At 44.6% G+C, this 16,050-nt stretch overlaps 2 protein-coding genes across 4 annotated transcripts in view; both read left to right on the top strand.

Moving 5' to 3' along the window:
- The first annotated feature begins 3 nt into the window (after positions 1–3).
- Positions 4–14,679, top strand: LOC117991241 (bromodomain-containing protein 7-like). 3 transcript variants are annotated; one of them, XM_034978813.2, is made up of 13 exons: positions 4–168; positions 468–580; positions 1,261–1,383; positions 2,790–2,996; positions 3,942–4,142; positions 5,481–5,504; positions 7,706–7,859; positions 8,140–8,277; positions 8,731–8,871; positions 9,361–9,497; positions 11,117–11,301; positions 12,431–12,609; positions 14,168–14,679. In XM_034978813.2, exons 1-13 carry the CDS (start codon positions 135–137, stop codon positions 14,260–14,262), a joined length of 1,731 nt encoding a protein of 576 aa, XP_034834704.1. In that variant the 5' UTR covers positions 4–134; the 3' UTR covers positions 14,263–14,679. The 3 variants fall into 3 exon arrangements, with proteins under 3 accessions (XP_034834704.1, XP_069363444.1, XP_069363448.1); XM_069507343.1 differs by lacking the exons at positions 9,361–9,497; positions 11,117–11,301; positions 12,431–12,609; positions 14,168–14,679 and adding an exon at positions 9,533–10,709; XM_069507347.1 differs by lacking the exons at positions 5,481–5,504; positions 9,361–9,497; positions 11,117–11,301; positions 12,431–12,609; positions 14,168–14,679 and adding an exon at positions 9,533–10,708.
- The window catches only part of LOC138404240 (uncharacterized), a 126,354-nt gene continuing 123,760 nt past the window's right edge, over positions 13,457–16,050 (top strand). Inside the window, exon 1 of the mRNA XM_069507747.1 lies at positions 13,457–13,630. The gene's annotated coding sequence lies outside the window, so the exon portion shown is untranslated. The remainder of the gene's footprint in view (positions 13,631–16,050) is intronic.

The following is a 16,050-nucleotide window of genomic DNA, read 5'->3' on the forward strand; positions in this document are numbered from 1 at the left end:
AGCTTGCCTGCTTGTTGTAAATTTCAATTTTCCAGTTTTGTTGGTTTTGTGTTTATTTTTAATTAAATGAGTACCTAGCTGTGATGCTACAATTAGTATAGTGTAACTGTAGCCTATTAAAGCGTACTGTAAACATGAATGCGGACGACATAGAAAAACTGAGTTGCAGTAAGTTATTCTTCTCTTTTCTCATTGAAGTAGCACCGGTTAAATTAAACCATTCAATATAAATTAATACTTATGATAGGAGTTCCTTTATTCTTGGTGCGTATGAAGTATAACTGCAACGCATCGTCGATGCATTTTACTAAGCCTGGTATGGCCGGGTACCTACATTCTATATTCAATAAAAAGTCTATCAACTATAAACCATTTAGAAAAATTATCACTATTTTGCTTTGAAATACGGCTATTAGTATATGTAGTGGTTTGGAAATAGTATATTGGAATAGGTTAATGTGTTTTAGAGGAAGAAATCTTTGAAGTGAGTGATGTTGAGCCATCAGCAAGTGAAGATATCAAGATAAATGAGGGGAAAACTATTAAAAAGAGAAGGCGGAGACGCAGGGAAATTGACTTGGTGAGTTAACTGTCAATTTTTCTATTAAGTAGTAATCTATTAGATACGAATTTGTAGAATATAAAAGGGCTTACAGTTGCTATAAGGTGACTGACTGACTGACTGATCTGTCTATGCACAGCTACTTATATGGCAAGCAAATAGCTATTATGATGTAGACTTTCCCTAAGAAATGAATATTGAAAAATCAATCCCTGAGGGAGTAAAATAGGGGTTTGAAATTTGTATTGTTCACATACGAGTAGATGAAGTCGCAGGCAAAACATAGTTAAATATAATATTACTAGTAATGAAATACTACTGGATACCCAGCATGACTGTGCTACTACACTAAATAAATTTGCATTATTGCCTTTCTAATGTAATCATCAGTTGCATGGTTTAAGTCTATAATGAACATAGGTATATTTTTTGGTGTTTTATATATTACTAGCTTATGCTCGCGACTTCATCTGCTTGGACTACACAAATTTCGAACCCCTATTTTACCCCCATAGAGGTTGTATTTTCGAAAATCCTTTCTTAGCGGATGCCTACGTCATAATAGCTATCTGCATGCCAAATTTTTGCCTGATCCGTCCAGTAGTTTAAGCTGTGCGTTGATAGATCAGTCAGTCACCTTTTCCTTTTATATATTTAGAAGAAGGATTATCATACAAATTATTGTTTTCACATGCTAGATGTCAGAGGGCGATGAAACAGAAGACGAGGGTTTGAACAAGAAGCTGTACCGCAGACTGAGCCCTGCACCCGGCCCCCACTCGCCAGCCTCGCACCGGGAGCCCAGGACATGTGTGTTGAAGGTAAGCTTCACTTATTATGATGTCACCTGATAGAAAATTACGATGCAGACTTAAGTTAGGGTTTCCTAGGAAAGCTGTACTGCTATAAAGTGACAGTAAGGTGACAACCTCCCTGGCGCTGTGGCCTTATAAGCAAGAGGTCCCGGGTTTGATTCCCAGCAGGAGCTGGGGATTTTTATACTTTCTAAATTGTCTAAAGTATAGATAGATAGATAGATAGATAGATAGAAATACTTTATTGCACACAATAAATATTAGGTACATAACATGACAAAGAAACTAAAACTAAAAAAATAATTGTATGCCAAGGCGGCCTTATTGCTCACAGCAATCTCTACCAGGCAACCTTTGGTGAAAGGAGAAACTAGATGTGTTGGATAGTACTTAGTGTAGTTAAGGTATGTGCGTTAATCACTAAACTATCACCGCTTTTTTAATTGAAAAAGAATAGGTCCAACAATACATTTTCATATCAAGCAGGTATCAGATACGTTACATGCTACACGGCTAGTGAGTACCCTGCTTTAGAATAGGGTTGTCTGTCTGTCCTTATCACAGCCTGTAAGTATGGTAACTGAACTGGATGGGGGGAGGGGGGGGGGGGGGGGCGTCCATAAATTACGTGAGGTGTTTTTTTGAATTTTCTGTCCCTCCCTCCCCTCTGGTGAGATTTCGTGAGATTTTATTCAACCCCCTCCCCCATCCCCCAATCTCACGTGAGATTTTTCAAAATGTGGGTTTCTTACGTAAACGCGTTGGATACTTGAATGAAATTATTTTCTTTCGAACGAATTAGTGAATGATCTTAATCGTATTACGATTACGCTTAAGATTAAATCATAAGCATGTACAATCTGGAATAAATGGACCAAATTAGAATATTTTTTTTTGTTTCAATCAGAAAAAAAATTGCGTGATATTTGCCGAGACCGCCCCTCTTTCCAACGTAAGATTAGATGAGATTTGACTCGACCCCCTCCCCCCCCTTAAACATCTCACGTAATTTATGGACGCCCCCTGGCAGGTTGAACTTATTCTGGTCGAAGCAGAATACCAGCACTGGCTTTGTTTTTCAAAACTTGCAGCATTAATGCTGAGCCGAGGCCTATAGTGCCATGAATAAAATCGTTTTCTTTCTTTCTCCTTCCTTTCCATTTGTCAGGGTGCAATGATATAAACAAATAGTTAAAAAAAAAAAAGAATATTAGCCATGTTAAATGACTAATATTATCCTTTCCCCTCCAACTAAGCGTGAAGCTTGTGCTAGGAGTAGGTACGACAATAGTACAACGGGCGAGGTTTGAACCGTCGACATTTCGGTTTTCAGTCCACTCCTTTACCGGTTGAGCTATTGAGGCTCATTGAACAGCTCCTTTCTAAAATATTAGTTCACTGGTTCCGTTCAGGCAAGCCAGAAGCGTCGGCCGCTCTCTCGTCTCTTGGAGCAGCTTCTCCGCAATCTGGAGAAGCGCGACCCGCACCAGTTCTTCGCGTGGCCAGTCAACGACAACTTCGCGCCCAACTACTCCGTCATCATCAAGCGCCCCATGGACTTCTCCACCATCAAACAGAAGATAGATGACAATGAGTACAGATCGCTCAATTGCTTTATTGTGAGTACAATGCTTTAGAGAAAAACCGGCCAAGTGCGAGTCAGACTCACGCACCGAGAGTTCCGTACTACAGTTGTATTTTTTGGACATTTTGCACGATAAGTCAAAAACTATTATGCATGAAAATAAATAAAAATCTGTTTTAGAATGTACAAGTAAAGACCTTTCATATGAGAACCCACTTGGTATAGTTATCTTACAGTACGCGGTAGAAAGTAATGTACATCGACCTTTAGAATGTCATTTCGGCTTTGTAGAGCGTTGTCTCTGTCACTCATACCTATATGACGTTTTATCGGTCTCAACGATAGGGACAACGCTCTACAAATCTGCTAGCTCCTTCTAAAAGTCGATGTACATTACTTTTGGCCGCGCACTGTACTTCGAATAAGTAAAAGAAGATAAGAAAAAGATGTGACTACTCTAAAATTAGGAATTCTAAAAAAGATGATAAATACATGGGTAAAAAAAAAAAGAAAAATGTACGCTATAAAAAAATAAAAAATAATAAAAAGTTTTTATAAAAGACGCAAAAAAAGAAAAAAGAATATTATTATCGCATAAGCCTGTAACGTAGTATCCCTGACGCACTGCACTTAGTGTGCACCAATTTCAACAAAGCAAAAAGAAAGGCAAATGGAAAAAAAATAGCCATTCTGAGTACCGACCTAGAACAGTCCCCGACCGCCGTGTCAGGGGAAAAATTGAGGAACACGAAAAAACTCTAAAATCAGTACCAATTTTTTTTTTTTTTTTTTTAAAGAATATTAGCCATGTTAAATGACTAATATTCCCCTTTCCTCTCCAACTAAGCGTCAGGCTTGTGCTAGGAGTAGGTACGACAATAGTGCAACGGGCGGGGTTTGAACCGTCGACCTTTCGGTTTTCAGTCCACTCCTTTACCCGTTGAGCTATTGAGGCTCTATGACATTTTGTTGTCCCCAGGGTGACTTCAAGCTGATGTGCAACAACGCGATGAAGTACAACAAGCCAGGCACCGTGTACCACAAGGCGGCCAAGCGTCTGCTGCACGCGGGGCTCAAGCAGCTCACGCCGCAGAAGCTGCGCCCGCTGGGCGACATGCTCACCTTCATGTACGAGATCCCCATCAGAGAGCTGGGCTTCGATATTGGCAAGATGGATGTGGTAAGTGCCTTCTCGTCTCTATCTTAGCGTGTAAACCACAGAGCAGAAACGAAGAGGAGTTGGCCTAAGCAACTGTGCACTGTGATTTTCAACTAGGTCCTGACGTCATCACTGTGGGCGGGGCCTTAGTTAGTATGCTGTCTGCGTTCGTCAGGTTCACATATATTGAGACTCGTATTATCGGTGTGTTTTCGCGTTTTTAAGAACAAAAGGATGAAGTGTTGTGTTTTATCGTGTCAAAGTTATTCAGACAGACGTTCTGATGCTATGAATGGTATCACATTTCATTTGTAAGTAATTTTATACGTAATTAATACACTTATTGACATCTAGTGTGAGATAGCTGAACTATGTAGTGGCATCAATATATCGATGTTAGGTCGCTAAGCGAGTAGTTTTGCTACTAACCCGCAGATGGAAAATTGAGAAGTGGGCGGCGTTCCACAACCCCTCACCCCGCAAAATGTCACTCGATATTTCATAGGGAAATCTTAATACAACATCTCCTCTTTGTTTCTGCTCTATGGTGTAAACTATCGTGAGTGCCTTCCATTATACATATCACAACCGGCTTTACTCACGTGTTTAGTCGACGTTAGCCCGACTAGTTTCGAACCCGTCCGGGGTCCTTTTTCAAAGGGACTATTTCGCGATTCAGACTAGCACACAGACAGCACTAGACTGAAGTTTCGAGCTGATGGTATATTTTTATTTCGACTGACGTCAAAATGACATCATTTCGATGTTAATGAGACATGGTATCAGCGCAATAGCAATTTGCTGGACTTATATAGCAAAGGTTTCGTTGCGCAAACGAATTTTGCCGATGCGACGTATAAATGTGGTGGTACCGTCTTGCTTAAGGCCCAAGACACGGGTCTGCCCGCGGAAAAAACAAATTTAATTTGGTTTTTCACCAAAAAAAATTATTTGTCCTCAAAAAAAAATAATTCGCCCCTAGCAATATCATCTTCACAGGTTTATTTAAAAATCTTTACTTGAAAGTGTCCGGTTTAAGAAATTAGTCAAAATAATGACTAATTTGTGAGTCGCTCACGCCAAACTCATTATTTTGACTACTTTCTTAAACTGGACACTTTCAAGTAAAGATTTTTATATAAGCCTGTCAAGATGATACTGCTGGGGCGAAATTTGAATGCCATAAGCCTACTTTGTCGTATTAGTTTACAAATTGTGAAAAACCAAATTAAATTAGAATTTCGTGGGCACACCGTGTCTTCCACCTTAAAATGAAACTGAAGTTTTTGCTGAAGTTAATTGTGAAGCACAAATAGGATGCCTTAATCGTATTTATAAATGCAATGTTTTACAACGCAGCCATTACGGACATACGGTCGAAAGGTTTGCAATATAATTATATTACGTAGTGACATGCACTTGGGCAAGCACAGGCAAAGAACATTGTTTCCTTTGACCAATCTTTATATATAAAAGAAAAAGCGAACCGACTGACTGACTGATTTATCAACGCACAACTCGAATCTGCTGGACGGATCAGGCTGAGAATTGGCGTGCAGATAGCTATTATGAAGTAGACATCTGCTAAGAAATGTTTTTTTGAAAATAGGACCCTAAAGGGGTAAAATAAGGATTTGAAATTTTTGTAGTCCATGGGGACGAAAATAACATATCAAAAATCCCAAAATGGCCGCCAGGCAAATAAAACAAAAAGTATGATAATATCTTGTACGGTACGGAACCCTTCGGACTTGCCTGGTTTGTTATTACCTATCACCTAAATCTTCAGCCTAGAATTGGGTATTTGCCAGTGTCAAAAATAAATTATTTCTTAGTGATTATTGAATAGAGGGTCTTCCAAAATATGTAAAATCCACGCCCTTTGTTAGTTTTAAGTGTAATAACCATTTTAAATTATCGATTAAGCTTTAAAAAGTACGTCAAATGATCGTCACATTTCAATATTTCATAGTAGCTCATATACTATAGTCGACGCATTTTAAACTGAGTCGTCGAGTTATCTGTCTGTTTCGCTCGCACTTACCTACGACCTGTAAGTGCGAGCGAAACAGACAGATGACGACTCAGTTCAAAATGCGGCGACTGTAAGTGCGCGTTTTGACGTTTGATAAAAAGTGACTGATTTGACTTTCAAATCAAGTAAGTTTCGGTATTTGAGTGTCAAATACCGAATTCCACCAATGTCTGTGCTTCCCCTTAGAAATTAGATTTTTCCGCTTTACCGACTTTGAATGGGTGTTGTTTTGTTATTAGCTGAGAACGCGTCATAACATTATAGTGCAGACTTTTGCATGTTCTGTGTGTGGGCGAATACGATATTAAGCCGCTGCGACGCTTCGGTAGACGCTTCTAAACATTACACATACGAATAATATACATAGACAATAAATGTCTTTCATAGACAATAAATGTAAAAGAAAAATCTATGCTATCCCAAAAAAAGATTTGAAAAGCCGTCGATGTGTGAAATTGGAGTTTTTTTGCATGATTAGCTTAATATCCTATTTGCACTGCACGAAACATAAGGCGCGATTTATACAGACGTGGCATGTGGCAGAGATGTGGCGCGGATTCTTTATTGAATTTAGAACTGACGGAGTTTTATTGTCATCTCAATGGATTAGACGTCCACTTCTGGACGAAGGTCTCTTGTCTTGCAAGGATTTCTACAGAACATGGTCTTGTGCCGCGGGTTCACGCTACTCGCTTCGCCCGTCGTTTTAGCTGTTCACTGAAGAGGAGCGCATGGAGATGTAGACTTGTCAGATTATTGAGAGGTGACGTGATATTTTTTGCGTCATTACTAATGAATCTGATTGGTCTGCTAAATACGTCATCGTTCCGCTTCAATGGACAGGTACCTTTAAAATGAGATCTATATAGAACGTTCTTTGATTTTGCTCAGACTTAAACCAGACGAGACCGCAAGGCATCGCCGAGGTCTGCATCCGTACGTAATCGAAATTCCATAAAGACGTACGAAGCGATTTGCCTTCTCGTTTCTAAGTCGAACCGCTAGGATATGCCGCCTAGTACCAGATTTTTCTTCCTGTAGGTACCTTTAAGTCAAGAGTGAATAGGCATCTTCTAGGCAAGTGCGCTTCATCTTAGGCTGCATCATCACTTGCCACCAGGTCTGATTGCAGCCAAGCGCTAGTCTATAATTTATTACAAACAAAGTCTAAGTAAAGTCGAAATACGTTCTTTGATGTGAGTCATTGGGAGGGTTTCCAACCATAAAACGCAGCGTTGGATTCCAATGTGGGGTCGCCATTCAAGACCTGTATGTGCACCTGTGGACGTCCATTGCTGGAATCTACGACGACGACGACTTCTTTGATTGAGGACAAATATAATTTTATGACCACGCCCCATTCTCCACCATATACCACTTCTGTATAAAACGTGCCTAAAACTGAACGGCGCAGTCTTATCACAAAATACATGTGTGTTCTATCGGATTAATGGGTTAAAGTTTGTTCAAACGGCGCAGTTTTTGTGGTAAGACAGGAAATGTCGGTGTCGGATCGGTGGAAGTGCAAAATTGATCCTTATGCCCTTAGCATAAGGTGCTGAAACGCAGCAGTTCGCTGAAGTCGGGCGGCTCGGAAGCGGAGGTGGTGTCGGACGGTGGGCCGGACAGACAGGATGGAGACAGCGTCAAGATACAGATGGAGGCGGCGCGGGAACAGCACAGGAAGCGACTTGCTAAGAAAGGTTTGTTTTCTATATGAAAAAATTGTCGAAGTCGATGAAAAAATTCGCGCTCACTGCGCTTCTCGCTAGTTTTCGAAACTTTGATATAGATTTTATGTTATTTTGTAAACATGCAAGTAATACATTTTGGAAATTTCTATTTACTTGTATTCAGTTTGTTATCATTAAATTTTAAAAAAATTGAAAATAAGAAAAAATTTGAGCTGACTTCGCTTGCGACAGCGTTGAGTGCATCTATTCTTCATATTTTCTTTACTTATAATATCTGTTTTGCTGTCAGCTTTCCCTCGAATGGACGCGGAAGGCAAGACCACGCTGAAGCTGGTGACGCACACCGTGGAAGGCGCGGGGGAAGACAAGCCCATGACTCTGGGCCAGTACATCGGGAAACTGGCGCAGGGGACGGGCTCTCTGCATAGTAAGTAGACCTACAGACCAGCTTATTTGGTTCTGGCTTCGAGTCTCGGGTCAAATCTGTGGCGGTTGCCACAGATGCAACTAGATGGCGCTATTCAATCGATAACATTTCATGACGTAGTCCCGAACAAATGTACCATGGACAGTACTCGCACTAACGGAGTTTTCTATTAAGAAGTTTCAAGATAACCGTCGGCCCAGCTGGCGCTACCGAACAAATCAACCGCTCGGTGGGAGATCTGCCTTTGGAACGGTCGAGCCTGCACACTGCTCCCGTATAGGAGTCTCGAGTAGGAACGAGACTGGAGTAAAAACCGTCAAACACCCGTATTTATTCAAATCGATTCAAGATGGCTACCCTACCACAGATTGCGTGACATCAGATGAGTCAAATATTGTCTAATTCATTAAACTACCTTCAATAAGCTAACACTATATAATTCTCTCTCGTCAGCCACTCGCGAGGACCGGCGCAACATGGCCAAGTGTGTCAAGCCTCTGAACTACGGCCCCTTCAGCTCCTACGCGCCGGCTTACGATGGCACCTTCGCGTCTCTCACGAAAGACGAGTCGCATCTCATCTACCACACGTTACGTAAGTTACGACGTCCGCCTTCTAATCGGAGGTCGGGGGTTCGATCCCGGGCACGCACCTCTAATTTTTCGGAGTTATATGCGTTTTAAGTAATTAAATATCACTTGCTTTAACGGTAAAAAAAAACATCGTGAGGAAACCTGCTTGCTTGAGAGTTATCCATAATGTTCTCAAAGGCGCGTGAAGTCTACCAATCTGCACTTGGCCAGCGTGGTAGACTATGGCCAAAACCCTTCTCACTCTCAGAGGAGACCCGTGCTCTGTAGTGTCCCGGCGATTGGTTGATGATGATGACGTAAGTTTGGCTCACTTTTTACTAAATATTCTCAAAAAATATAAATGCGATTGAAACAGTGGACAATCCGCCATTTTGATTTTTTCAAAATCGCATCGCAAACCCTAAATAGGCCTCTTAATATTTACAATCTTGTTATAGTTAGTAGGCATTACTTTATATAAATTTTTACTCATAAAATTCAATAATTGCAGCATCAGAAACGGGTCAAGGCAACGAGGCTATGTTGCGCTTCGCGGCCGACTCGCCGTGGCAACACATCTACGACATGGAGGCCCTGTTCCCCGACAAGAAGGCGCAGCCCGACACGCCCGCGCCTAAGGAAGACAGCGTTAGTACACGTAGTAGTCACTTCAATAGTTGCAGCATCAGAAGCGGGACAAGGCAACGAGGCGATGTTGCGCTTCGCGGCCGACTCGCCGTGGCAACACATCTACGACATGGAGGCCCTGTTCCCCGACAAGAAGGCGCAGCCCGACACGCCCGCGCCTAAGGAAGACAGCGTTAGTACACGTAGTAGTCACTTCAATAGTTGCAGCATCAGAAGCGGGACAAGGCAACGAGGCGATGTTGCGCTTCGCGGCCGACTCGCCGTGGCAACACATCTACGACATGGAGGCCCTGTTCCCCGACAAGAAGGCGCAGCCCGACACGCCCGCGCCTAAGGAAGACAGCGTTAGTACACGTAGTAGTCACTTCAATAGTTGCAGCATCAGAAGCGGGACAAGGCAACGAGGCGATGTTGCGCTTCGCGGCCGACTCGCCGTGGCAACACATCTACGACATGGAGGCCCTGTTCCCCGACAAGAAGGCGCAGCCCGACACGCCCGCGCCTAAGGAAGACAGCGTTAGTACACGTAGTAGTCACTTCAATAGTTGCAGCATCAGAAGCGGGACAAGGCAACGAGGCGATGTTGCGCTTCGCGGCCGACTCGCCGTGGCAACACATCTACGACATGGAGGCCCTGTTCCCCGACAAGAAGGCGCAGCCCGACACGCCCGCGCCTAAGGAAGACAGCGTTAGTACACGTAGTAGTCACTTCAATAGTTGCAGCATCAGAAGCGGGACAAGGCAACGAGGCGATGTTGCGCTTCGCGGCCGACTCGCCGTGGCAACACATCTACGACATGGAGGCCCTGTTCCCCGACAAGAAGGCGCAGCCCGACACGCCCGCGCCTAAGGAAGACAGCGTTAGTACACGTAGTAGTCACTTCAATAGTTGCAGCATCAGAAGCGGGACAAGGCAACGAGGCGATGTTGCGCTTCGCGGCCGACTCGCCGTGGCAACACATCTACGACATGGAGGCCCTGTTCCCCGACAAGAAGGCGCAGCCCGACACGCCCGCGCCTAAGGAAGACAGCGTTAGTACACGTAGTAGTCACTTCAATAGTTGCAGCATCAGAAGCGGGACAAGGCAACGAGGCGATGTTGCGCTTCGCGGCCGACTCGCCGTGGCAACACATCTACGACATGGAGGCCCTGTTCCCCGACAAGAAGGCGCAGCCCGACACGCCCGCGCCTAAGGAAGACAGCGTTAGTACACGTAGTAGTCACTTCAATAGTTGCAGCATCAGAACCGGGACAAGGCAACGAGGCGATGTTGCGCTTCGCGGCCGACTCGCCGTGGCAACACATCTACGACATGGAGGCCCTGTTCCCCGACAAGAAGGCGCAGCCCGACACGCCCGCGCCTAAGGAAGACAGCGTTAGTACACGTAGTAGTCACTTCAATAGTTGCAGCATCAGAAGCGGGACAAGGCAACGAGGCGATGTTGCGCTTCGCGGCCGACTCGCCGTGGCAACACATCTACGACATGGAGGCCCTGTTCCCCGACAAGAAGGCGCAGCCCGACACGCCCGCGCCTAAGGAAGACAGCGTTAGTACACGTAGTAGTCACTTCAATAGTTGCAGCATCAGAACTGGAATCCGTTACTTTTTTTGTTTCAGGATCTTTCCAAAGTGAAGGTGGACGTAGAGCAGCTGCGCTCCCTGTCCGAGCTGGGCATCGACGTGGACTTCCTGAGCGAGATAGAGGACGACGTGAGGCAAGCGCAGCACGACTACGGGCTCGCGTCGGCGCTGCAGCACACCTACCAGCTGCTGGCCAAGCTGGAGAAGGAGCAGAGGGACCGGTGAGTATTTCATGCTGGAATCACTTGCCAACACCCCTGCGCTATATACAATCAGGCTTTATATAACACTAGCTTATGCTCGCGACTACGTCCGCGTGGACTACACAAGTTTCAAACCCCTATTTCATCCCCTTAGGGGTTGAATTTTCAAAAATCCTTTCTTATCGAATGTTTACGTCATAATAGCTATCTGCATGCAAAATTTTGGCCCGATCCGTTCAGTAGTTTGAGCTGTGCGTTTTTTTAAATAGAGATAGCGAGCAAAAGAGCAGGCGGGTCACCTGATGTTAAGTGATTACCGCCGCCCATGAACATTTGCAGTACCAGAGGAACCGCCGATGCGTTGCCGGCCTTTCAGGAATTTGTTGGTCCGCCCCTTGAATAACCCCATGTTGTAATCTAGTGGGAACACCGCCGATGAGAGTTGGTTCCACAGTTTGCATGTGCGTGGAAAGAAGGATCTGGTACAGCGGACGGTCGAAGTGCACCAGACACCCAGGTGGTGAAGGTGAAATTAAATTCCATAGGGGCTGTCTCCACGAGCGAGAGTATCGCGACGAGTCCGCGCTTCTATCGTCGGGTAATCTCCACGAACGAGCGATTATTCCGCCACCATATCGTCACGACTCGTGACGGAATCACAGCGTGTCCGCGACGACTCGTATCGGAATCGCCGCATTTTCGATGCGTTGTGCTTTTGTTGAAAGAGTTCAGTTAGGTGCCAGACAAGAGCGAAATAAGTAGTGTCTCAGTTAATAAAATAATTCTTAATTATGGATGTAGTGGCGTTTGAGAGCGCGCCCGTCGCGCGCTCGCTGCGAGAGCGCCACGTTCTGCGGCGAGCGCGCTACCAGTAGCGACGATACCGCGGCGATAGGACGACGTTACGCGCGCACATTGCCACTCGTCGCATCGCCGCGATATCATCGCCGTGTGGAGACACGTTCTTAGAGAGTATATAGAAATACGTGGCACGACGATAATATCGTCGCGATACTCTCGCTCGTGGAGACAGCCCCTTACGGTGGTGGCGGGTTTTATACATATTATATTTAGATTGTTTTCCATCTGTCAGTTATCTCCAGGCTGTCGGCTAAGTGTCAGTAACCAGTCCATGAATTGTTCGCAGGCTGTCGGGCACGGTGCCGTGGCACCTGTCGCAGTGCGCGCGCGCGGGCGGCGCGGAGCGCGAGGCGGCGCGGCTGGCGGCGGCGTGGCTGCGCGGCATGCTGGCGCGAGTCCCTCCGCACACCGTGGCGCCGCTGCCCGCCATACGCGCCGCCATGGGCGTCACGCTGGAGCACCTGGGTGAGCTGCGTCGACTTATCTGTCTGTTAGAGCCATAGAGCGGAAACAAAGAGGAGATGTTGTATTAAGATTTCCCTATGAAATATCGAGTGACATTTTGCGGGGTGAGGGGTTGTGGAACGCCGCCCACTTCTCAATTTTCCATCTGCGGGTTAGTAGCAAAACTACTCGCTTAGCGACCTAACATCGATATATTGATGTCACTACATAGTTCAGCTATCTCACACTAGATGTCAATAAGTGTAGAAATTACGTATAAAATTACTTACAAATGAAATGTGATACCATTCATAGCATCAGAACGTCTGTCTGAATAACTTTGACACGATAAAACACAACACTTCATCCTTTTGTTCTTAAAAACTCGAAAACACACCGATAATACGAGTCTCAATATATTATGTGAACCTGACGAACGCAGACAGCATACTAACTAAGGCCCCGCCCACAGTGATGACGTCAGGACCTAGTTGAAAATCACAGTGCACAGTTGCTTAGGCCAACTCCTCTTCGTTTTTGCTCTGTGGTTAGAGCCTCAATAGCTCAACCGGTAAAGGAGTGGACTGAAAACCGAAAGGTCGACGGTTCAAACCCCGCCCGTTGCACTATTGTCGTACCTTGACGACCTCCCTGGCGCAGTGGTGAGCGCTGTGGTCTTTTTTTTTTTTTTTTTTTGTTTATTTGAAAGTAATCAACAGCGTAAATACATAATTATTATTTAAATTTAAATCTAGGTATAACAGAAGGCCAAAAGAGATTACTTAATAGTGGGAGGTCCCGGGTTCGATTCCTGGCAGGGGTTTGGAATTTTATAATTTCTAGTCTGGTCTGGTGGGAGGCTTCGGCCGTGGCTAGTTACCACCCTACCGGCAAAGCCGTGCCGCCAAGCGATTTAGCGTTCCGGTACGATGCCGTGTAGAAACCAAAGGGGTATGGGTTTAATAAAAACTGCCATACCCCTTCCAGGTTAGCCCGCTATCATCTTAGACTGCATCATCACTTTCCACCAGGTGAGATTGCAGTCAAGGGCTAACTTGTATCTGAATAAATAAAAAAAAACCTACTCCTAGCACAAGCCTGACGCTTAGTTGGAGAGGAAAGGGGAATATTAGTCATTTAACATGGCTAATATTCTATTTAAAAAAAAAAATGCTATAATCCGCTGAAACAGGTCGAATCCGTATGATGCAACATGCAACACGCGAAATGCACCGCCCGCCCTCCCACTGCTAAACATGCAGGAAAAAGCAGCCACCAGGCAAGCAATACGCACCACCACCACGCAGCACCACACAAATCCCAAAACACACATTGCATTGTTAGGTCTACATCTCCTGAGGATGCTCCGGTGTCGGGGCGAAACATGCGTCGAGTGTGTTTGGGATTTGTGTGGTGGTGGTGCGTATTTCCTGCATAGTTAGCAGTGGGAGGGCGGGCGGTGCATATCGCATGCTGCATGTTGTACCATACAGATTCGACCTGTTTCAGCGGATTATAGCAAAATTAAGCTTTTGGTTATATGTATATTGTATACCGTCTCTCATTGTCATGTTGACAGACACGCCGATGGCCGTAGACGACTTCGAGTTGGAGATGCACGAGCATCGCGACACCGTGTCCGACCCCGACTCGCGCTCCAGCCACGACAAATGAACAGACTGACTCCTTATATGTATATTATTGTAATTTAAGCTTATCTATTACAGTACGTATAATCTTCTCAAAGGTGTGTGAAGTCTACCAATCCGCACATGGCCAGCGTGGTAGACTATGGCCAAACCCTTCTCACTCTGAGAGGAGACCCGCGCTCTGTAGTGAGCCGGCGATGGGTTAATCATGATGATGATGATGATGATTACAGTACGCGGGCGAAAGTAATGTACATCGGCCTTTAGAATGACATTTCGGCTTTGTAGTGTGTTGTCTCTGCCACTCATACATATATGAGGTTTTGTCGGTCTCAACGACAGAGACAGTACTCTACAAATCTGCTATCACCTTCTAAAGGTCGATGTACATTAGTTTCGGCCGCTGTACTTTGTATGTAAATAAACAATGAAAATTACTAAAGCCTTTCTTTTATTACGATCTTTGATCCTACTAATATTATAAATGTGAAAGTGTGAATGGATGTTTGTTACTCAATCACGCAAAAACGGCTGAACGGATTTGGATAAAATTTGGAACGAAGATAGATTATACCCTGGATTAACACATATGCTACTTTTTATCCCGGAAAATCAAAGAGTTCCCGTGAATTTTGAAAAATGTAAATACACGCGAAGTCGCGGACATCAAGCTAGTAGCCTATAAAAATCTTATCATACTACAAGACAGTCAGTCTAGAACTTATCTGACGACCTCCCTGGCGCAGTAGTGAGCACTGTGGCGTTATCAATGGGAGTTCTTGGGTTCGATTCCCGGTAGGAGAAATTTCGAAATTTATAATTAATTGTCAAATCCAGCAAAGCCGTTCTGGTCGATGCCGGTAGCCGGTCCGGTACGATGCCGTATAGAAACCGAGATTTAACGATATACCGGGGTCCGGGTTTAATAAAACTGCCTTACCCCTTCCCAGTGGTAAAGAGTTAAGCAGTGATAGCCTAGTGGTTAGGACGTCCGCCTTCTAATCGGAGGTCGGAGGTTCGATCCCGGGCACGCAATTCTAACTTTTCGGAATTATGTGCGTTTTAATTAATTAAATATCACTTGCTTTAACGGTGAAGGAAAACATCGTGAGGAAACCTGCATGCCTGAGAGTTCTCCATAATGTTCTCAAAGTGTGTGAAGTCTACCAATCCGCACATGGCCAGCGTGGTAGACTATGGTCAAAACCCTTCTCACTCTGAGAGGAGACCCGCGCTCTGTAGTGAGCCGGTGATGGGTTGATCATGATGATGACCCCTTCCAAGTTAGCCCCCTTCTATAACCGGGCAAAAAATAGGTAGGCTACTTTTTGTCTTAGTAAATCAAACCCTAAATCCACGGAGATGAAGTCACGAGAAAGGTTCAGAGATGCCAAGCTTACTTAGAGAGATAGACGAAAACCGGCCAAGTGCGAGTCAGGCTCGCGCAACGAGGGTTCTGTACTACAGTCGTATATTTTTCCGACACTTCGCACGATCATTTAAAAGTATGATGCATAAAAATCTGTTTTAGAATGCACAGGTGAAGACCTTTCATTATGATACCCCACTTGATATAGTCATCTTACTTCGAAAATTTAAAATACTAATTATTAGTTCATGACCACGATTTTTTTGTGTGATGTAACCACAAATTTACGATTTTCAGATTTTTCCCCGAATCTGCTGTAAGACCTACCTACCTGCCAAAATTCATGATTCTAGGTCAACGGGAAGTACCCTGTAGGTTTCTTGACAGACCGACAGACAACAAAGTGATCCGATAAGGGTTCTTTTTCCTTTTGAGGACGGAACC

The sequence above is a fragment of the Maniola hyperantus genome, chromosome 2, assembly GCF_902806685.2.
Source record: "Maniola hyperantus chromosome 2, iAphHyp1.2, whole genome shotgun sequence".
Taxonomy (NCBI): domain Eukaryota; kingdom Metazoa; phylum Arthropoda; class Insecta; order Lepidoptera; family Nymphalidae; genus Maniola; species Maniola hyperantus.

Bases quoted from the DNA above. Each gene is read 5' to 3' on its own strand.
- LOC117991241 (XM_034978813.2), top strand. From the start codon at position 135: ATGAATGCGGACGACATAGAAAAACTGAGTTGCA. The intron at 169-467 runs GTAAGTTATTCT...AATGTGTTTTAG, and splicing joins CATAGAAAAACTGAGTTGCA to AGGAAGAAATCTTTGAAGTG. The intron at 7,860-8,139 runs GTTTGTTTTCTA...TTTTGCTGTCAG, and splicing joins GAAGCGACTTGCTAAGAAAG to CTTTCCCTCGAATGGACGCG.